The 23,372-nt window shown below is 39.6% G+C and overlaps 1 protein-coding gene across 2 annotated transcripts in view; it reads right to left on the reverse strand.

Annotated features, from left to right (window-relative positions):
* Window positions 1-23,372, reverse strand: part of PPM1D (protein phosphatase, Mg2+/Mn2+ dependent 1D) — a 58,038-nt gene that overhangs the window by 13,183 nt on the left and 21,483 nt on the right. For both annotated transcript variants that reach the window (XM_025440077.3, XM_025440075.3), the window contains exon 3: window positions 17,058-17,182. In XM_025440077.3, the coding sequence (XP_025295862.1) occupies window positions 17,058-17,182 (125 nt within the window). The remainder of the gene's footprint in view (window positions 1-17,057; window positions 17,183-23,372) is intronic.

The raw sequence follows: 23,372 nt of genomic DNA on the forward strand, positions 1-23,372 counted from the left end.
AAGAAGCAAGAAATGTTATTTCCGAACTAGTAATGTCTTGTCAACAGATTAAAAGGGGAAAATCTACATGTTCATCTCAATAAATGCAGAAAATCAATTGATAACATTCAAAATCCATACATGATTAAAAAAAAAAAAAAAACATCGCAGGGCACCTGGGTGGCACAGTCAGTTGAGCATCTGACTCTTGGTTTCAGCTCAGGATGTGATCTCTGGGTCATGGGATTTAGCCCTGCAACGGGCTCTCCACTCAGTGGGGAGACTGGTTCTCTCTCCCTCTTCATCTCCCTCTAACCCTCCCCCCACTCGTGTTCTCTCCAATAAATAAATCTTAAAAACAACAACAACAACAACAAAAAAAAAAAACCATTTACTCTTCTGTGATACGTAAGACAAAGTAAGTAGAACAATATAACTTTTCTTTTACTTCTAAGAACTGGGGAAGCAGTCAGAAAGAATACATTAATCTCTGTCTGTTTTGTTTGTTGTGAAATATTCTAGGTAAAGACCTAAATTAAAAGCAAAACGTTTGGGACGCCTGGGTGGCTCAGCAGTTTGGTGCCTGCCTTTGGCCCAGGGAGTGATGTTGGAGACTTGGGATCGAGCCCCCCACATAGGGGCTCTCTGCATGGAGCCTGCATCTCTCTCTGCCTGTGTCTCTGCCTCTCTTTCATGAATAAATAAAATCTTTAAAAAAAAAAAAAAGCAAAAGGTTTTCAGACAAGAGAGTAGTTTCTGCCCTCTTTCAGCAGGTTTGACTTTTTGCTAAACAAGAGAAAGCTTTGTCCTTTCTCTGCCTTACTTAAACCCTTATTAGCTCCCATCAAAAGTAGTATTGGCCAATTCAAACATGCTCAAAGTCTAAGGGAAGAATAATTCACATCAATTACCCCACTCTAAAATAGCACAATTTATTGCCAAACCAGCCCCATGAAAGGGGCAATTCAACCTTCAGAATAGCAGAAGAGAACACATATGGGGGACCTGGCTGGCTCAGTCAGTGGAGTATGTGACTCTTGATCTCCGCACATTGTAGGTTCAAGCCCCCATGCTGCGTGTAGTACTTAAATATAAAATCTTGGGCAGCCCCGGTGGCGCAGCGGTTTAGTGCCTCCTGCAGCCCAATGTGTGATCCTGGAGACCGGGGATCGAGTCCCACATCAGGCTCCCTGCATGGAGCCTGCTTCTCCCTCTGCCCCTTCCTCTGAATAAATAAATAAATCTTTAAAAAATTTTTTTTAAATCTTAAAAAAAAAAAAAAAAAGAACACATGCAACCACTAAAAGCTAATTATAATCCAGGTTGGCTCACAAAGACACATTTACTACTTTTTTTTTTTTTTTTAAAGATTTATTTGAGAGAGAGAGAGAGAGAGAGACACAGCACGAATGGGAGGGGCTAAGGGAGAGGGAGAGGGGGAATCTCAGGCAGACTCCAGCCTGAGAGAGGAACCAAACTCAGGGCTCAATCCCAGAACCCTGAGATCATTACCTGAGCTGAAAACAAGAGTCAGAGGCTTTAACCAACTGCGCCATCCAGACACTCCACATTTACTTCTTTATGCTAGCAAAACAAAGTTCTCTGGCTGGTGAAATTTTTAAAATGGGCACGGGAACAGTTAAGATAAATATTAAGGTAGCAGTTACAGAGTTCATAAGTGTTAAGGCTTTCAAAAGCAGTTTTTCCCCATATTTGGGATTAATATTGCCACTCCAAGTAAGAACATAAATTTCTATAAAGCAAAATCCCTAATATGGCTAAATTTAAAATCTAGATTAAAAAAAGAAATTCTAATTTCCAATCTAATGCAGATTACATAACCTTGAAAAAGGGTCACAATTTCTCATGTATAAACTAATATTAGTATCTTTTTTTTTCTTAAGGATTTTATTTATTTATTCATGAGAGACACTGAGAGAGAGAGAGAGAGAGAGAGAGAGGGAGAGGCAGAGACATAGGCAGAAAGAGAAGCAGGCTCCATGCAGGGAGCTTGATGTGAGACTCAATCCCAAGACTCCAGGACCACGCCTTGGGCCGAGGCCAGGCATTAAACCGCTGAGCCATCCAGGGATCCCTAATATTAGTATCTTTATTTATTTATTTTTAAAGATTTTATTTATTTATTCATGAGAGACAGAAAGAGAGAGAGACACACACACAAAGCAGAGGGAAAAGCAGGCTCCATGCAGGGAGCCTGATGTGGGACTCGATCCTGGGACTCTAGGATCGTGCCCTGGGCTGAAGGCAGGCGCTAAACTGCTGAGCCATCCAGGGATCCCCTATCTTTATAAATTTAAAAATATTTTTAGGAGTACCTGGCTGGCTCAGTCAGTGGAGCATGGGACTCATGATCTTGGGGTTGTAAGTCTGAGTCCGATGTTAGGTGTAGAGACTACTTAAATATAAAATCTCTGGGGTGCCTGGGTGGCTCAGTTGGTTAAGCATCCAGCTCTTGGGTTCTGCTCATGGGTTTTGATCTCATGGGTCATGAGACTGAGCCCTGTGAGAGGCTCCATGCTCAGAGAAGAGTCTGCTTGAGATTCATTCCCTCCACCCCTCCCCTATACTCACTTTCTCTCAAATTTTTAAAAAAATAAATAAAATCTTTAATAAATTTGTTCATTTGGATAATAACAACAATGTATCAGTTTGTCCCATCAGTGGCAATGCTAATAGGCTGGACCATTTGGTTAAAATGCTATCTACCAGCACTGTAAGGTACCTTTCTCATTTTCTAATTGCTAAGTAATCTATAGGGTGATAGCTTTGAGTCTGTGTGAAATATCCTGTTGTCTACCAAAACATGCCATATTTTAGCATCCATTAACGATTCTTGCACCAACCAATTGGTACTATGATGGTTGTAAACTGATGACAGAATTAGAACACTCTTAACTACATTTATTAGCTGTCTTTTCTAAAGAAGTTTTCCATTCTCCTCTACTTCTTTATAATCTTTTTAGTATCATTATAAACATTGATTCTTTTTTCTTCAATATGTTATAAATTATTCCTGTTACTGTTTTGTTTTGTTTGTTTTTTGCGAGAGAGAGAGAGAGAGAGAGAGAGAGGGAGAGAGAGAGAGAATACACGTGTGAGGCAGGCAGGGAGCAAAAGGAGAAGGAAAGAGAGAATCTTAAGCAGGTTCCACAGTGTAGAGAGGGGTGTAGGACTTGATTTTGCAATCCTGATCATGACCTGAGCTGAAATTAAGAGTTGGACACTTAACTGACTGAGCTACCCAGGTGAGTGCCCCCTGTTATGGTTTTGATGCTCAAGTTGCTTTAAATTTGCCAGTAAAAGTCCCTGAAATATGAATTTTTAACAAACTCACTAGATGAGTTGTATTCACAGCCAGATTTAAGAATATATGATATAGACACAGTTCCCTTATTTAATCAGATCAGAGAATCTATGTCACTTTACCTGAGATCAAATGAGCAAGGATCGGAAGTGGGCTTTGAACTGTTTCTACAGTAGGCCAATGTACAAACAGTAGGCCAATGATAAACAAAAATAGGATCACAGGATATCATTCCTGTACATACTGAAGGGAGAGCTCCCAGACATTGTGGCAAATATTGTTAGTTTCCTCCTTGATGGTCATTTCCTTTTTATCCTCAGTGGGGGCACTGGAGGGACACCACAAGAGAAAAAGGCCTTTCTTCTGATTTCAGAACGTTCTCTGCTTGCCTCTGTGGCTCATGGCAGTCCACAGTCCACAGGATACTCAGTGGTCTTTACCCCTCGTGAATTTCAACACTCCCCACCCCCCCACTCTGTGGATGGCTTCCCATGGAGCACTTCCATCAAACAACCTCACCTAGGGGATCCCTGGGTGGCTCAGCTGTTTGGCGCCTGCCTTTGGCCCAGGGCGTGATGCTAGAGTCCCGGGATCGAGTCCCATATTGGGCTCCTTGCATGGAGCCTGCTTCTCCCTCTGCCTGTGTCTGCCCCTCTCTGTCTCTCTGTCTCTCATGAATAAATGAATAAAATCTTTAAAAAAAAAAAACAAAACAAAACAAAAAAACCTCACCTAAACCATTCTTAAAACTACAACCAGGGGATCCCTGAGTGGCTCAGCAGTTTACCGCCTGCCTTTGGCGCAGAGTGTGATTCTGGAGTCCCGGGATCAAGTCCCATGTCAGGCTCCCTGTGTGGAGCCTGCTTCTCCCTCTGCCTGTGTCTCTGCCTCTTTCTCTCTCTCTCTCATGAATAAATAAATCTTAAAAAAAAAAAAAAAACTACAACCAAAATCATCCCTTTGAAACACAAATTTAAGATAGATGGTGGTGATTGTTGCACAACATCATAAATGTACTTAATACCACCACTAACTGTACGCTTAAAATGGTTAAGACAGCAAAATTATATACCTATTTGCCATAATTGAAAACATACATACACACAAATCCACTCCTACTCTGCAGCAGTTTGGTCTTTTTTTTTTTTTTTTTAAGATTTTATTTATTTATTCATGAGAATACACAGAGAGGAGAGAGAGAGGCAGAGACGCAGGCAGAGGGAGAAGCAGGCCCCATGCAGGGAGCCCGACATGGGACTCGATCCCGGGTCTCCAGGATCAGGCCCTGGGCTGAAGGTGGCGCTAAACCGCTGAGCCACCCGGGCTGCCCAGTATGGAATTACTCTTAAGACAAATTCTTAACCACACCTTAAAAAAATGCAGCCCGGGTGGCTCAGCGGTTCTTTTTTTTTTTTTTTTTTTTTTTTAAGATTTTATTTATTTATTCTTGAGAGACACAGAGAGAGAGGCAGAGACATAGGCAGAGGGAGAAGCAGGCTCCATGCAGGGAGCCTGATGTGGGACTCGATCCCAGGACCCTGGGATCACGCCCTGAGCCAAAGGCAAATGCTCAACCACTGAGCCACTCAGGCATCCCTGGCTCAGCGGTTCTAATTTTATCTTTTTTTTTTTTAAGATTTTATTTATTGGGACGCATGGGTGGCTCAGTGGTTGAGCATCTGCCTTCGGCTCAGGGCATGATCCCAAAGTCCCGGGACCTAGTCTCGCATTAAAACCTTAAAAAAAAAAAAAGACTTTATTTATTCATGAAAGACACACAGAGAGAGCCAGAGAGTCATAGGCAGAGGGAGAAGCAGGCTCCCCACAGGGAGCCTGATGCAGGACTTGATCCCAAGACCTCAGGATCACAACCTGAGCCAAAGACAGATCCTCAAACACTGAGCCACCCAGGTGCCCCTTATCTATGCTTATTCCTCTATCACTGTTCCAGCTACATAGGCCTTCAATTATTATATTCACCATCCTTCCTCATATCACAGAGCTGCTTGCAAATGCAGCTCCTAGGCCTAGAACACACATTCATCCTGTCTTGACAACTAGTAATTCTTCAAACTTTAGCTCAATATCAAATATCTCTTGTTTCTCCAGCTAGGTATAATACCCTTATTTTAAGTTCCCATTAGCACATTAGTATTTAGAGATGTAATTTTTCAGCTCTTTTTATGATCTGCTGAATACCTCTCCCCTTCTCTAAACTGTAAGCTTCCATGAAGACAAAGACCACATGCTTAGCACATACTGCACTCAAGAATAAATGATTTACAAGATTCATCTGCAATTCCATCAGGCAGCCACTAGAAGGCACCTTTGCTACATCTGTACTCCGGTAGTAATTCTAATCTTCAGGAGTGCCTAAAAATGGTACCAAGTTCTGCTAAGCAAACTTCTCCTTCCCAAAAAGCTAGAAGAAAAATGGCTATACACCATAAGAACAGTACTAAATATTTTTTTTAATATTTTTTTTATTAAAGATTTTTATTGGGACACCTGGGTGGCTCAGGGGTTGAGTGTCGTCTGCCTTTGGCTCAGGGTGTGATCCTGGGGTTCTGGGATCGAGTCCCACATCGGGCTCCTTCCAATGGAGCCTGCTTCTCCCTCTGCCTGTATCTCTCTTTCTGTGTCTCTCATGAATAAATGAAAATCTTTTTTTTAATAAATTTTATTTTATTTATTCATGAGAGAGACACACACAGAGAGAGAAGCAGAGACACGGCAGAGGGAGAAGCAGGCTCCATGCAGGGAACCTGATGTGGGACTTGATCCCAGGACTCCAGGATTTCACCCTGAGCCGAAGGCAGACATTCAACTGCTGAGCCACCCAGGTGTCCCAGAATGGTGCTAAATATTATAATTTAATTTACTGAGCCAAAAACTATTACCATAAAACAAGTTAAACTTTAAAAAAACTAAAACCACAGTTAATAATTTTTTTCCAAATGCCAAAATAAAGACTTGAAACGTTATGTGACAAAGCATGTTTTTAGCTTAAGTGTTCAAATCTAAAAGCTATTAATATTTCTGAGGAAAAAATATGTGATAGAGAAGTAAAATCAAAAGAAAAGCCAAAAGCAATTTTTTTCATTACTACAACAATTTTATCTCTCCCACATAGATCTTTTTATATCAAAAGATTAATTTCCTTTTCATTCATTCATTTTCTCTCCTACGTGCAGTTTTTACTGTTCTAATGGATCTTTCCCATCAACTATTATTTCTTCCCTTTTTAAAATAACAGTAGCAAACTCTCTCTTGACCTTTTACTTCTCACTCTAACTAAAGTCCCATTTCTCTCCTTCCCTTTATAATAAAACTCCTAGGAAGAGTGTCTAAACTTGCTATATCAAATTGTCCTCCTCTTGCTCTATCTTGAACCAACCCCAATTATGACTGTGGTCTCACTATCCCACCAAAGTTATTTTGTCAAGATCAATGACCTCCATGCTGCTAAATCCAATGGTCACATCTCAGTCTTCCCCTTACCAAATGTTTCAACAGTATTTTGAATACTCCTACCTAAGCTTCTGCTTCCAAGTTGCTATCTCCAAACTAAACCTCACCTACTGTCACAATTTTCATAACCAGAAATCAATGGAACATCAACACTTTTATTTTTATTTATTTTTTATTTATGATAGTCACACAGAGAGAGAGAGAGGCAGAGACACAGGCAGAGGGAGAAGCAGGCTCCATGCACCGGGAGCCCGATGTGGGATTCGATCCTGGGTCTCCAGGATCACGCCCCAGGCCAAAGGCAGGCGCTAAACCGCTGCGCCACCCAGGGATCCTGAACATCAACACTTTTATATCTGATAAGCACCTTGAAGGTAACTTGCTAAAAACTGACCTCATGTGTTTGCTATATAGTTAACAGAAAACTTCCATGCTGCTCAGTTAAAAAAAAAAAAAAATCATTAAGCAGTAATGACATCTGCATTTGTTGTTGTTCCTTCACCCTAAATTCTCTTGCCCCAAACACCTATACGTTTCAATGCCCTTCATTTTATTCAAATGTCATCTTTTACATCCCCTCTGACCATCCATTTAAAAATTACACTCCGTGACATTCCTTGCTTTATTTTTCATGATAGTACTTTTGATTACATCACAAAATACAGTCTACTTTTTTTTTTTTTTTTTAAATCATCTGTGTGTCTCTCCTAGAAGGTTTAAGTTCCATGAGTCTAGGAATTTTTTACTGTTTTGTTCAATGTGGAATCCCCAGAACCTAGAATAGTACCTGGAACATAGCAGACATTTTTTTTTTCATAGCAGACATTTAATAGATAATTTGGTAAATGAATCAACAATCATGAAGAAGTGGGAACTCTGTGTGGTTTTAAAATATGAACAAAAAAAATAAAAATAAAAATAAAATAAAATAAAATATGAACACAAAATTATACTCTTTAAGAGGTGGAGCTTAATTCCCCTCAGCAGAAGAAAGATGGGTTAGACTTTGTGACTCAGTGCTAACAAACTAAATATGGAGTAAGTGATAGTGTGTTGCTTGTGACACTAAATCATAAAAAATACACTGTGGCTACTGCACCTTGCTCTCTTAGATCACTTGCCCTGGGGAAACCAGCTGCCATGCCATGAAGACATGGCAGCAGCCCTACATAGAAGCCCACAAGACAAGGAACTGAGGCCTATTGCCAACAGCCAAGTGCACAAGGCATCCTAGAAGTAAATACCCCAACCCCATTCTAGCTTTCAGATCATAGCCATAAAGGATATCCTGATTACAACCACCTGAGAGACCCTCAGCCAGAATCACTTAGCTAATCCACTTCCAGGATCTGAGCCACTGAAACCATATGAAATAATAAATGTTTTATTTTATTTTTTTATTTTATTTATTTTTTTTTATGATAGTCACATAGAGGAGAGAGAGAGAGAGAGGCAGAGAGACATAGGCAGAGGGAGAAGCAGGCTCCATGCACCGGGAGCCCGACGTGGGATTCGATCCCGGGTCTCCAGGATCGCGCCCTGGGCCAAAGGCAGGCGCCAAACCGCTGCGCCACCCAGGGATCCCTAATAAATGTTTTAAATTGCTAAGTTTGGGAATATTCTATTAGACAGCAATAGATAACTAACACAGGATTTTAAGAACTTGACATAATCACTTTGGGGAGAAATTTAGTAAGATCTAACAATATTAAAAATGTACTTATCTATGAACTGAGATTTCCAACTGGTATGCATTGGGTGGGCTGGGTATATGACCTTGGGTCAGCAGGATGGGACCTGGGTGAGCCTTTAGGCCAGTTACCTCCAGCCTCAAGTAGCCTCCTTTGTTTACTACAGAAATATCATACTGTGTATGTGTACATGTATGTCATAGTGTTTTAAAAGTTGGTAAGTAATGTAGTACAACCCAGCAATTCCACTTCTAGATTATGTACCTTAAAGAAATTTCATGTACGTTTACCAGGGCATACTCACTGCAGCAATTTTTGTAATAGTAAATGCATTAATATGACGTAAATGTCATATTACATCACTTCCAATCAGGGCATGGAAGAAAATATAGTCTCATACTGAAGCTGAATATCTATCTAGTAGTTGACTGAACTAAAACTACATTTAAAAACATGAATAAATCTCAAAAGCAATGAAAAGTGAAAATAGCAAGTTGAAAAGGGAGATGTTTTGACTATGAGAGAAAGCTAATCCAAAGATCAACAGTTTAGGTGGCTCGGTCAGTTAAGTGTCTACCTTCAGCTCAGGTCATGATCCTGGGGTCCTTGGATCTAGCCCCACATGCGGCTCCCTGCTCAGCAAGGAGCTTGCTTCTCCCTCTCCCTCTGCTGCTCTCCCTGCTTGTCCTCGCTCTCAAATAAATAAATAAATCTTTAAAAAATAAATCAACACTTTTATTTTATTTTATACTAAAGAAAGGCAAATTGCCACATGCAGCACCTCATTTGGATGTGTCTGGAGTCTTGGCATTTTGACTACCCTAGGTTCTCCTACAAATGTACCTTGAAACTTTGTTTGGAGGTTCTAGCAGGGGAATGCAGCTACTCATATAACCCTGACAGAAGAAGGGTCCTCCTCTATTGGGAAAGGTCCTCCTCTTCAACAGAGCACACCAGGAGAGATGCATGTGGAGCAGTGAGGGAGGAAAGGGACACCAGCCTAGCCAGCCAGATTAGCTGAATCAACCCTGGCAATCAGTAGGGGATGACAGGAGTCATAGCCAGATTGCCCTACATCCTAAAGATCAACAATTTAAAAAATATTACCAATGGCCTCTCAAAACTATAAGAGATTTTCAAAGTCTTATATTCTCTAGCTTCCTAGCCACTGCAGAAATGCAAGCTAACTGCAATGGGTAGCTATTTAGCTACATAAACACATCTAGTGAAGGAAAGGCTCATTACAACTCACAAAATAATGTTATATCAGCTGTAATAATTTTGTTTTACTGAGCTAAAATATTTTTTTAATACTCTCCACAGCTATTTTTTTAAATCAGGCTAATTCCTCTTTTAGATGACAGAAGTTCACAACTTTTAAGCCACCTGGAAGTGTCGTTAGTGTTTCTATTCCAGGCTACACCTTGCCAAATTATCTTGTGTAAGTTTAGAAGGGTGGCAGCATCCTATAAAAGAGCCTATGCTTTTTTAGCCCTAGTACTATAAGAAGTAATAGTACTACTATGTAGGTATGATATTTAATATAGAATATAATGCTAAGGTTATATTTTGAAGAATTTGTGCAAGATAGTGTTAATCAGGAATAACTGTTGAAATAAAAATAATGAAGTTGGTGATTATTTTGACTACGGAAAAAACAAAACAAAACAAAACACTGATTGTGTGTGCTGATGCAAAAAAGAGAGAGAACTTTACTTTTAAACTGAACAGGGCAGCCCGGGTGGCTCAGCGGTTTAGCGCCGCCTTCAGCCCAGGGCCTGATCCTGGAGACCCAGGACTGAGTCCCATGTCGGGCTCCCTGCATGAAGCCTGTTTCTCCCTCTGCCTGTGTCTTTGACTCTCTCTCTCTCTCTCTCTCTCTCTCTCTTCTCTCTCTCTCTCTCTCTCTCTGTGTGTCTCTCATGAATACATAAATAAAATCTTTAAAAAATAAAAGAAAAAAGAAAACTGAACAAAGCTATACCCAAAATGCCAGCTATACGGACTTGGTCAATTGACCAGACACACAAAGGTAGTTTCTTAACTGATGAAAAGGAAAGAACTCCTACCTTCTGACATTTTATAAAGTCTAAAATGAAGTAAGATAGTACCCAGCACAAAGCACAAAACACCAAACACTATTCGGTAGTTTTGCTCCTGTAACAATATGATCTTAGAATCATCTCCAACTTGGTCACTCTCCTTTGGATATACTTTTTAACTTTAGAGTATAGTAGCATAACCATTCCCTTATTCTGAATATTCTATTGTACTATTGCATTATTTTGAATGACTAAGTTACACTAACACTGCTGGGTCATCTTATTTTCATGAGTAATCAACAACAACAACAAAAAATCTCTAATTCTTTTTCAAATAAAATGCTACTCTGAAAGCAGATGTCTCCCAAATAATGTTCTGAACTTAAGCTTGATACTTTATATTTATTCCTATTAAGTTTCATATTATTACTGCCAGCCTATTTTTAAAAACATTTTATTTGGAGGTCATTTCAAATATACAAAGTTACAAAAATAAAAATAGCACAAAGAACACCAATATACTCTTTCACTCTATTCAGATTCATTTATTGTTGACATTTTATCCCACTTGCTTTATGGTTTTGTGTGTGTGTGTGTGTGTTTGTGTGTAAACACCGTGTGAGTCTGTAAAAAAAAATTTTTTTTTAGATTTTGTAAATTTACTTTAAGGAGAGAGAAAACAGGGGGAGGGACAAAGGGATAAGAAAGAGAATCCCAAGCAGATTTCACCCTGAGTGTGGAGCCCAATGGGAGGGCTCAATCCCAAGACCCTGAGGATCATGATCCGAGCCAAAATCAAGAGCCAGACAGACTAGGCCACCCTGCCACTGCTGTGAAAAATTCTTTAAACCATAGCCCTTTACCCCTAAATACTTCAATTTATATTTTCTAAAAATAAGGATATTCTATTAACAGATGGTTTAATAGTGTCTTTTTTGTTTTGTTTTTAGATTTTGTTTCTTTTTTCATGAGAGACACAGAGAGAAGGCAGAGACATAGGCAGAGGGAGAAGCAGGCTCCTTGCAGGGAGCCTGATATGGGACTCAATCCCAGAACTCTGGGATCACACCCTGGGCCAAAGGGAGACACTCTACCACTGAGCCTCCCAGGCATCCCTTAATAGTGTTCTTTTATAGGCTTCTAGCCTAGGATCAGGAATAGCACTTACTTGTAACATTTCTTCAGGTTATACAATCTTGGCCAGAGCACAACATAGGGAATGTTGTATCAGTTTCAGCAAATCACACATATGGAAGCATACAATGTCCAACTATTCCACATTAGTGATGGTAATTTCAATCATTTAGTCAAGATGCTGCCTGATTTCTCTAATTACTATTTTTTTCTTTTTTTTTTAAAGTTTATTTATTTTTAGTAATCTCTATACCCAATGTGGGGCTGGAACTCACCACCCTGAGATCAAGAGTTACATGTTCTTCCAACTGAGCCAGCCAGGTGAGCCCCTAATTACTAGTTTTTCTCTCTTCCAACTAACAGTCTGTGGGGAGGTATTTTTAAATAATGCTGATATACCACTGCCTAAGTACTTCTGAATATCTGTATAATATAAAACATCAGGACTATACTCTATTTCTTCTCCAGGTAGTTAACAAATGCTAAATCAAGCTAAAGAAGGAAACATAGATGGGGTGCCTGGGTGGCTCAGTCTGTTAAGCATCTGACTCTTGGTTTTAGCTTGGGTCATGATCTAAGGGTTGTGACATCAAGCCCCACATGGGGCACCGTGCTCAGGGCACAGTCTGGGATTCTTTCCCTGTCCCTTATCCTCTGCCCCTCTTCCTGCTTATGCTCTAAAATAAATAAATAAAATCTTAAAAAAAAAAAAAAACAGAATTACATTAATTTAGATCTCTCTCCAAATACACTAATCAATACCTTTTGTACTGACTATATATTCTGTGAGAAACTCATTGAAAGCTACTGTTACTTAGTTTCTGTCTCCCCACCCTCATACTCTCCCAAGAAAAACCTAAGTATATATGAGAGAAATTTGGCCTAGTAGCAGTTCATAAGAAAAATATCTAAAGACTGGAGCTATTTTAATAAACCAAAAAATGGGATATGATTACTTAAAGCTAACGAAATGATTCCAGGACTGCATCAGCAGAAGTGTAATGCTCAGGTAGCAGGACTAAGTATTTCCATTATACTTCAAACTGGTCAGACCATATCTTGCAGAGTTTCCTCAATTCTGGAACATTTATTAAAGGAAACATCTAGAGGAATATGAGTGGACAAGAAAAATGAAAGGTCTGGGGATCCCCTGGGTGGCGCAGTGGTTTAGTGCCTGCCTTTGGCCCAGGGCGCGATCCTGGAGACCCGGGATCGAATCCCACGTCGGGCTCCCTGCATGGAGCCTGCTTCTCCCTCTGCCTGTGTCTCTGCCTCTCTCTCTCTCTCTCTGTGTGACTATCATGAATAAATAAACAAAATATTTAAAAAAAAAAAAAAGGTCTGAAATCAGCCTAGAGGAAAGAGAGAGAAACATGCTAGCCAATTCTGAATAGGTAAATGATGGTCATTATGCAAAACGCAAAATAAGTACACTGTTCTGTTTTTGTTTCAGCATACAAAACTAGAGCCAACATCTGAAAGATTCATGGAGGCAGATTTTAGCTGACAATTATACAAGAGTTGTACTCTGAAATATTAAGATTTACTGAAGATATTCAACCAGGAGTTGAATTACTTCTTGTCTGAATTACTCTAGAGGTATCTCAGAACAGAGTTGGAATGTCTAAACAAGAAAAACCAGTTGGCTTTCCATCTTTCTGCCAATCCTCCACCTGTTCCTTCTTTTCCACTACACAATCACTTACAGGTTTCAAGGCTTAAAATGCTGGGCATGCACACTTTATGTATATAAAATAACTTGGCATCTACTTTTCTAAATTGAAGGTTCACCTTAACTTTTTGAACCTGAAGACCTTGCCCTCAGTCCAATGAGTTCCCCATAAAAGAAGTCTGTTCTTGGGGTGCCTGGGTGGTGCAATCAGTTAAGAGTCTGACTCTTAATTTCAGCTCAGGTCATGATCTCAAGGCCCTAGGATGGAGCCCACTTGGACACTACACTAAGTGCAGAGTCTGCTTGAGATTTTTTTCTCCCTCTCCCTCTGACTCTTCTGCTTGTGCTTGCTGCTCTCTAAGATAAACAGCGGATCCCTGGGTGGCTCAGTGGTTTGGTGCTGCCTTCGGCCCAGGATGTGATCCTGGAGTCCCGGGATCGAGTCCCGCATCAGACTCCCTGCATGGAGCCTGCTTCTCCCTCTGCCTGTGTCTCTGCCTCTCTCTCTGTCTCTCATGAATAAATAAATAAAGTCTCTAAAAAAATAAACAAATAGGGATCCCTGGGTGGCTGAGTGGTTTAGCGCCTGCCTTTGGCCTAGGGCATGATCCTAGAGTCCTGGGATTGGGCTCCCTGCATGGAGCCTGCTTCTCCTTCTGCCTGTGTCTCTGCGTCTCTCATGAATAAATAAATAAAATCTTTAAAAAAAAAAAAATAAATCTTTAAAAAAACCTGTTTTTTTGGAATATTAATTCCTTGCCAATTATCACAATCCTCCCTCTTTCTCCTAACAAATTGAAAAAGCTACTATAGTATATGCTTATACTATGAACAAATAAGATGGGATAACAGCCTATTAGTTCTGCAAAAATCTACGAAACATGTAAAGTACCAAGAATACTGATATAGGCCCTTAAATAGTACCCTTGCCTCCAATTTTATTACCCTATAACTTTAACCATTACAGCAGTCAAATGATCCTTTCAAAAAAATGGATGTTACTGCCCTACTTCAATAAACACCAACAATAACAACTAACATTTATTTATAGAGCACTTATTATATGTTAGGCACTATTTTAAGTACTTTACATATATTAATGCATCTAACAGAATGAGTGCCTCAGAATGAGGCAGGTACCATTATTAGTCCCATTTACAGCTGAAAAAACTGTATCACATATATTAGGTAATTTATATACAGTAAGTGATTTGCCCAAGTTTGTACAGTAACAGCATTAGCATTGGACCCTAGGAAATTTGGCTCTAAAAAGTCTATGCTACAGTTCTGCTTTAACTGTTATTTTCTTTGGCCCCTTCTCTTCCTTCAGGTCTTTTTTTTTTTTTTTATGTATTTATTCATGAGAGACACAGACTGAGAGAGAGAGAGAGAGAATGAGAGAGAGAGAGAGGCAGAGACACAGGCAGAGGGAGAAGCAGGCTCCATGCAGGGAGCCCGATAGGGACTTGATCCCGGGTCTCTGGGATCACGCCCTGGACCGAAGGCAAGCGCTAAACCACTGAGTCACCCAGGGATCCCCTCTTCCTTCAGGTCTTAACTCAAACATTACCTTTTTAATGTATTTTTTTTTAATTTTTATTTATTTATGATAGTCACAGAGAGAGAGAGAGGCGCAGAGACACAGGCAGAGGGAGAAGCAGGCTCCATGCACCGGGAGCCCGATGTGGGACTCGATCCCGAGTCCCCAGGATCGCGCCCTGGGCCAAAGGCAGGCGCCAAACCGCTGCGCCACCCAGGGATCCCCAAACATTACCTTTTTAAAGAATGTTCCTTGATCATCCTCTTTAATGTAGCCTTCCCCTGCTACCAATTACAGGTACATCATCTTATTTAATTCCTTTATGACACACTTTAGAAGAATTTTCTCATTTGTTCATTATCTATTTCCTCCACTAGATTACAAGTTCCATGAATAATGGGTATATCTGCATTTGATCACCAAAGATGAATAGGAAACAGTAATATGGTAGGCAGAATAATCTTTTGAAAATGCAAATCAGATGGTGTTAATCTTTACCTTAATATCCTCCAATGTTTCCCAGTATACTTAACACTAGAGTACAAATATCTGCCATGATGTGACCCATGTCTGCCTTATTAACTCCAACCTTTTGATAATTCCTAAAACATGCCCAGCTTGTTCCCAATTCAGGATCCATGCCTGTAATATTCTTTAACAGCCTGGGTGGCTCAGCAGTTTAGCGCCACCTTCAGCCCAGGGCGTGATCCTGGAGACCCAGAATCGAGTCCTACATCAGGTTCCCTGCATGGAGCCTGCTTCTCCCTCTGCCTGTGTCTCTGCCTCTCTGCCATTCTCTCTCTCTCTCTCTCTGTCTCATGAATAAATAAATAAAATCTTAAAAAAAAAAAAAAAAAGAATAGCTCCCTTTCAGCCATCAAATCTCAGCTAAAATAACACTTACTAAAAAGGAGCATTTCCATTACACTATATAAAATAGTTTTTCCCTTCTAAGTTACTCTTTATCACAGAACTTCATTTCTTTCCTTTATGGTATTTCCTAATTCATAATTACTTCACCTACAAGCTTACTTCTTTATTGCCTGTCTCCACAACTACATAGTGTTGCTTCAAGAAAGCAGACAGGAAAAAAAAAAAAATATATATATATATATACACACACACATATACACACACACACACACACACACCCATATATATAAAAAAAGAAAAAATATATATAATCAGTATCATCTCTCCAAAGCCTAACTCTGTGCCTGGCACTAGTCAGTACTCAAGTATCTGTTAGAAGAAAGAAGGAAGGGGATCCCTGGGTGGCTCAGCGGTTTAGCGCCTGCCTTTGGCCCAGGGCGTGATCCTGGAGACCCAGGATTGAGTCCCACGTCAGGCTCCTGGCATGGAGCCTGCTTCTCCCTCTGCCTGTGTCTCTGTCTCTCTCTCTATTTCTATCATAAATAAATAAATCTTTAAAAAAGAAGAAAGAAGGAAAAAACTTTTTTCTCTTAAAGAAAAGAGAGAAAATTTTATAAGAGAAAATTTCTGTAAAAGGTAATTTAACCAGCACATCCAGATAAGATATTTCTATAGCTATAATCCTCTAGCCTTCCATCCAAAACCAAGTAAACTAGGAAAGAAGTATTTTTATTTTGTCATGAACAATTTATTTTGCTAGCCAAAGAAAAAAAGAGCTTTGAAGGCTCTTAAGAGAAATATGAAAGGCTGACATAGTGAAGCACATTTAAAAATAATTTTAAGGGTAACACCAAGCCTAGACTTATATATATTCCCCTAAGTACAGGTGGGAATCAGCAAAATGTTGAACATGACTCATGATTAAAGAGCAACTAGCACTGAAATCCGTATTTTCACCTTCCCCTCAATTAAGTTTTAAAGCATTTACTATGGGGCACCTGGTGGCTCAGTCAGTTAAGCATCTGCCTTCGGCTCAGGTCATGATCCCAGGGTCCTGGGATCAAGCCCCACATTAGGCTCCCTACTTAAGGCAGAGTCAGGTTCACCCATTCCCTTTGCTTCTCCCCACCCCGCTCTTGTGCTCGCTCCCTCTCTCTCCACCCCCCTCAAATAAAATCTTTTAAAAAATAAAGCACTCACTATAATAACAGCATAAGTCTACCCCCATTATCTGTCAAATGGGGATTTACTTTTTAGACTCTTCTTTTATGTTACCACCATAAGTTGTAGAAAATCCAGTATGATTTCACCAAATATAAATCCTACTTACCAAGTGCTCTTGCTACTGCCAGAAAAGGAATCTGGTCAATAACTGTGCTCCTTCTAACAGGTCCATTGTGAGAGAGCCGAGGTCGTTTCCAAACTACACGATTCACCCCAGACTTGTTCATCACACTGAAAAAAGTGCACAAAAATACCTTAAGTGAATTACATACAAGTAAGGTAGCTAACTCAATGTGTTAACCAATAACTAATACAACCAGATTATATGATCACAAAATAACGACTTATCTGATTCAGACACTAAGATGCATAAGCCAAAATTCCTTTCAGAGAGGAAAGCCAAAACAGGGTAGATTAACATGAGGAGAATCTGGAGATTACTGAGGTAGGTTAGACAGAACAGAGTAGAAGTAATGAGAAGAAAAATGAGTGGACATCATGTCAGGAAAAAAAAAACCAAGATAATGTGATAACTAAGGAAACTAAGGGGAGGAAGAAGAGGTTATAAATAAATAGAAAAAAAATGAAAAGGGGGGTAGCCGGGGTGGCTCAAAGGTTTAGCATCGCCTTCAGCCCAGGGCCTAATCCTGGAGATTTGGGATCAAGTCCCACGTCAAGCTCCCTGCATGGAGCCTGCTTCTCCCTCTGCCTGTGTCTCTGTCTGTCTCTCTGTGTCTCTCATGAATAAATAAATAAAATCTTAAAAAAAAAATTGAAAAGGAGAAAAAAAATTGAAAAGGAGAGGTTATATAGTTTTTGATGGATTTGAGGGTGCTGAATACAGTATAACTTCAGTTTTAATATTTTTAATTTGAGGATATACCTCAATAGAAATATCAATATATTTAGATATTTCTGTATTTAGAAGCATGAAAGTAGACTCTGGAAACAAATTAGCTTGAGAGATATAGATATGGGAGTTAGAGAATAAGAAAACTCTTAGGAATTTGGCAGAGGATCAACAGAAATCTGTAATTAGTACACAAAGAAGTTAATACATGCTAGGGTGCCTAAAACAGGAAAATGTTCAAATCTTTAAGCAAAACAAGTAATAAAACACAAAAGAGATGGTCTCTCAGAAGGTACCTGGCATGACTGAAATGATAAACTGGCTCTTAATTTAATCATAATCTGCCTGGGGGTGCCTAGATGGCTCAGTTGGTTACGTGTCTACCTTTGGCTCAGGTCATGATCTCAGGGTCCTGGTACAGAGCCTCAAGTTGGGCTACCTGCTCAGCAGGGAGTCTGCTTCTCCCTCTTCCTCTAACACTCCCCACCATTCACGTTCTCTCTCAAATAAATAAAATCTTCCAAAAAATAATTTGCCTGAATTAAAAAAAAAAATCAAGAGAAGAAAAATGCTCCTCTGAACAACTAGAAAAGTTAGCATGAAGAGTAGCAAAGAGAATTTTCAATAAACAATACTAGCCTAACTGATATTAAGTCCATCTGACAAGGGCAGCCCTGGTGGCGCAGAGGTTTAGCACCGCCTGCAACCCACAGCATGATCCTGGAGACCCGGGATCGAGTCCCACATCGGTGCCTACTTCTCCCTTTGCCTGTGTCTGTCTCTGCCTCTCTCTCTAGCTGTGTCTCTATGAATAAATAAAAAATCTTAAAAAAAAAAAGTCCATCTGACAAGATACATGCATAAGACAGAGGTTTATTCCCAAGGCTCTCAAAGATCTATGACACTAAAATAATCTAAGTCTTCTCACTTAGAGCCCCTATGCATCCAGAAATGTTTTGATTATAATCTGAAATTTCATTCATCTACAGGAGGCCAGCTGACAATAATATGTGGTTTCCTTGTTGGTTATTTTTCTCATGATTAATGAGTACTAAGACATCCTGATGCAGACACGACTGAGTCCTTTATGAGTTTATTATGTTGACCTTGAGTAGCATGACTCTATCCTCCTAAACCTGATGAACACTGAAATGAAACTGACTTCATGTGTAAAGACTTCATATGTAAAGATGTGTAAAGTTGAAGACAGGACAAATAGTGACCACCCTCAAAAGAATGTCACTATAAAATTCCATACATCTCAGCAGCTGCCAGCCAGTTAACCCCCAACTATGGCTTTTCTATCTCTAACTTCAAAGGAATGAACATACTAGAGAAAAAAGAGACAACAAATGGAATAAAAATCCTAAGAGAAGCAAAATAAAGGCATAAGCCTTATAAATGAGAAAAGGCCACTCTTCCGCTGAGCCAAGAAAAACATGAATGTTGTGGAACAGCCTCAACCTTCTTTCTGAAGTGGAAAACAAACTTATCTGATAAGGGCAGGCCAGGAGGTCTGAGTAGCTCTGTCTCATGAAATTCTGCAATGATGGAAATGTTCACTCTGTCCTATGTGGCTAGTGAGCACTGTAACTATGGCCAGTGCCAACGAAGAACTGAATTTTTCATTTTAATTGTAATTAAATTATATTGCAGTTTAAACAACCATATGTGGCTAATGGCAATTATATTAGATAGCAGAGAGGAGGAATGAAGCAAGTACAGAATGATCACCAAACTTTATCAATGATAACACAGAAGAGAAATTCCAGAGTTGGTTATTTACTATCCCTTTTGAGAACTCATTTAGTTTAATTCACAGTCCTCAAAGCAACACTGTTCTAGGTCACAGCAAGTTAGAATACTAAAGGTGGTCATTTTGTTATTTTATGCTTTCTTCAATGCTGATCCTCAAAAAACAAACAAGAGAGTAAAGATTAAATCTACCATTCACAAGAGATGTGTCATTCTGCCTTCATACCACCTTAAATCCTATTGTTTCCTAAACCTGCTCCCTAAAATGTAAGGCTTAATACTTAAATACAGTAGCTACTCAAATTGTTTCCATTATAACTCTAGATAGGAGCTCTCTTGATACTTAATAATCAAAGATATTATTGCCTCTGTGCTTCAGAAGAACAAAAAACAAAATAATGGTACTGGTTAAAACAAAGTTTTAAATCCAGTATCAAAAACCCAAAGCAATGTTATAAAAGATACTGCTTTTTATTGCACTCCCTGCTGTTGTCCTGTATGATTAAAAGGCATATACAAAGGAACAGCCTGATATGCAGAGAGCTGACTGAGCAGCAACAGAAGGCTGGAAAAACAGAGCACTGGCCAGTTGCCTAGGGTGAGACAGAGGGAAAGGAGGAAATAACTTATAATAAAACAGCTCAATTTGTGCAAAAAGACACCTGCTCCCAAATGGCAAAGAGCATCTGTCCAACTATCCAGATGGTATTTTAAGTGATAAGACAAAAACATAAACTCTAAAAAAATGTTATTAAAAAATCAAATAATATATAATTTAACTATTCACATCGAAAAATAAAGAAAGAATAGTCAAAGAATATTTTTTAAAAATTAATGAAAAGGGACCAGGATTACCAATATTAAAAATTATAGGGACTCCTGGGTGGCTTAGCAGTTGGGAATCTGCCTTTGGCTCAGGGTGTGATCCCGGGGTACCAGGATCGAATCCCACATCGGGCTTCCTGCATGGTGCCTGCTTCTCCCTTTGCCTATGTCTCTGCCTCTCTCTGTCTCTCACGAATAAATAAATAAAAGCTTAAAAATTTTATAATAAAGCCACAATGTTTTTTAAAGTACTCTACTGGGGGCAGCCCCAGTGGCACAGCGGTTTAGCGCCACCTGCAGCCCAGGACGTGATCCTGGAGACCCTAGGAGAGAGTCGCACATCAGGCTCTCTGCATGGTGCCTGCTTCTCCCTCTGCCTGTGTCTCTGCCTCTCTCTCTGTGTGTCTCTATGAATAAATAAATAAAATCTTTAAAAAAAAAAAGCTCCTTAAAAAAAAATACTCTACTGGTACATGAACATACAGTATAAAAAATAGCCCAGAAAAAGACCCAAATATATACAAGAATTCAGTTTGTAATTGCAAAGCCCACTTTGCATGCGTATGAGCAATGGTCTCAGATACAGACTGACCTTCACACTCATAGGATCAAATAGATGACAGCATGAAACCAGGCTCATTTAACTTCGTAGGATACAGAGGAGGAAATGGTATGCCAGCGTAGCAGCTTCAATCATGTTGTCTTCAGCAATTGTCCTTAACAGAAATCCAAGAGCTATTTTCTAGCCCCCATAAATGAACTTCATATGCCACAGGTAAATTTCATATGCCACAGGAATCAGTGTCTTATAAGAGCCTGTGACTTACTGTACCTACATAAGTCAAACTGCATGCATACAGGGCAGCTAATAAGGTCTGTGCTTCCCAATAGAAATTTATAGTCCACTCAAAATCTTCTCTCCAGATCAGTTCTAATTCAAGACTCATTCTACCATAAGCAATATTACCTTATAACAGAACTGACATTCTATCTTAACCAGAGAAACAGTGATAGAAGAGGTAAACTCAAGGTCATCTTCCCACTAAAGAGGGGTTTTACACCTCGTTAGCCTTCTATTCAGTAAGAAAAAGATATATAATTATTCCATAGCTACTAATGACCACTGATTTAAAAAAAAATTTAACTTGGGTCTCTACTACACATCTCAGATTTTAAAATTCCAGTGAGACTGAAGGTTAAAATGTTCAAGATGAAATCATACGAGTACTAGAAAAGTGGTTCTCAAAATATGGTTCAGAGGCCCCTGAGAGTCCCCCAGACGTTTTCAGGGGGTCTGTTAGGTCAAAATTATTTTCATAAGACCATGTACATACAGTGGAGTTTTTGAGAGACTACATGACTTGATACAATATTAAATAACAAAATGTGTCAATATTTGGATCTGTGTAACTCAGGAAACCAGTATTTTACAAATGACCAATGCCTATGTTACAAAATCACACTTGCAGGCTATATACTACATGTTTCCAACTACATATGATCTTCTGGAAAAAAACACAACTATGGGGACTTAAAGATATCAGTGGTTCCCATGAGTAAGTTAGAAGGAAAGGATAAACAGGCAGAGCACACAAGGCTTTTAGGACAGTGAAACTTTTTATGATACTATAATGGTAGATACATGGCATTATATATTTGTCAAAACCCTACAATATCCCTAATGTAAACTATGGGCTTTGAGTGACGATATGTCAATGTAGGGTCATCAATTGTAACAAATACACCATTCTGTTATAGGATGTTGGTAGTGGGAGAAACTGTGCACAAAAGAGGCAGGGAGGAGCACCTGGGAGGCTCAGGTCCTGATCCTGGGGTCCTGGGATCAAGTCCCATGTCAGGCTCTCCACAGGGAAGCCTGTCTATGCCTATGTCTCTGCCTCTCTGTGTGTCTCTCATGAATAAACAAGATCTTAAAAGAGAGAGAGAGAGAGAGAGAGAGAGAGAGAGAGAGAGAGAGGAGGCAGGGAGTATACAGGGACTCTCTGTACTTTCCATTTAATTTTGCAGTGAACCTAAAACTACTCTAAAAAATAAAGTCTGGGCAGCCCGGGTGGCTCAGCAGTTTAGCACCGCCTTCAGCACAGGGCCTGATCCTGGAGACCCGGGATCGAGACCCAGGTCGGGCTCCCTGCATGGAGCCTACTTCTCCCTCTGTCTCTCTCTCTCTCTCTCTCTCTGTCTCTCTCATGAGTGAATAAATAAAATCTTTAAAAAAATAAAATAAAATAAATAAAAAATAGTCTATTAATAAAAAAAATGCATGGATTAAAAAATCATTTAACCAATGGCTCTTAATTGATACACCTACAGATCTTAATGTAAGCATATAAGAAGGCCACTAAAAAAAAAAGGCCACTGATATAATTTCAGACACCACACTATTTCTTTTTTCAAGATTTTATTTATTCATGACAGACACAGAGAGAAAGAGAAAGAGAGAGAGAGAGAGGCAGAGAGGCAGAGGCTAAACTGCTGGGCTGCCCAAGACACCACACTATTATTAACCTTTAAGAAACTATTTCTTTGAGTTATGGAATAATACCAAAGAATATCCCCATACGTGAAAAAGCTATTAAAATACTCTTCCCTGGGCAGCCCGGGGGGCTCAGCGGTTTGGTGCCTGCCTTCAGCCCAGGGCATAATCTTGTTCTATACCTATAAAAGACCAGTTTTACTTCTGATACTATAACCAAAAAGCAGACTAGATAATAGACTGATAGCAGAAGCAGATATGAGAATCTAGGTGGTCTTCTATTAAGCCAGATATTAAGGAGACATATATGCAAAATAATGCCAAGCCTCTCACTAAATATGTTTTGGGAAATAGCTAATTTTTCATTAAAAAGTGTTCATGTTAACACAATGGGTTTAATACTGTTATTTTTCAGGGCACGTGGGTGGCTCAGTCAGTTGAGACTTTTGATTTCGGCTCAGGTCATAATCTCAGGGTCCTGGGATGGAGCCCAGTGT

This window comes from Canis lupus, chromosome 9 (assembly GCF_003254725.2).
Source record: "Canis lupus dingo isolate Sandy chromosome 9, ASM325472v2, whole genome shotgun sequence".
NCBI lineage: Eukaryota > Metazoa > Chordata > Mammalia > Carnivora > Canidae > Canis > Canis lupus.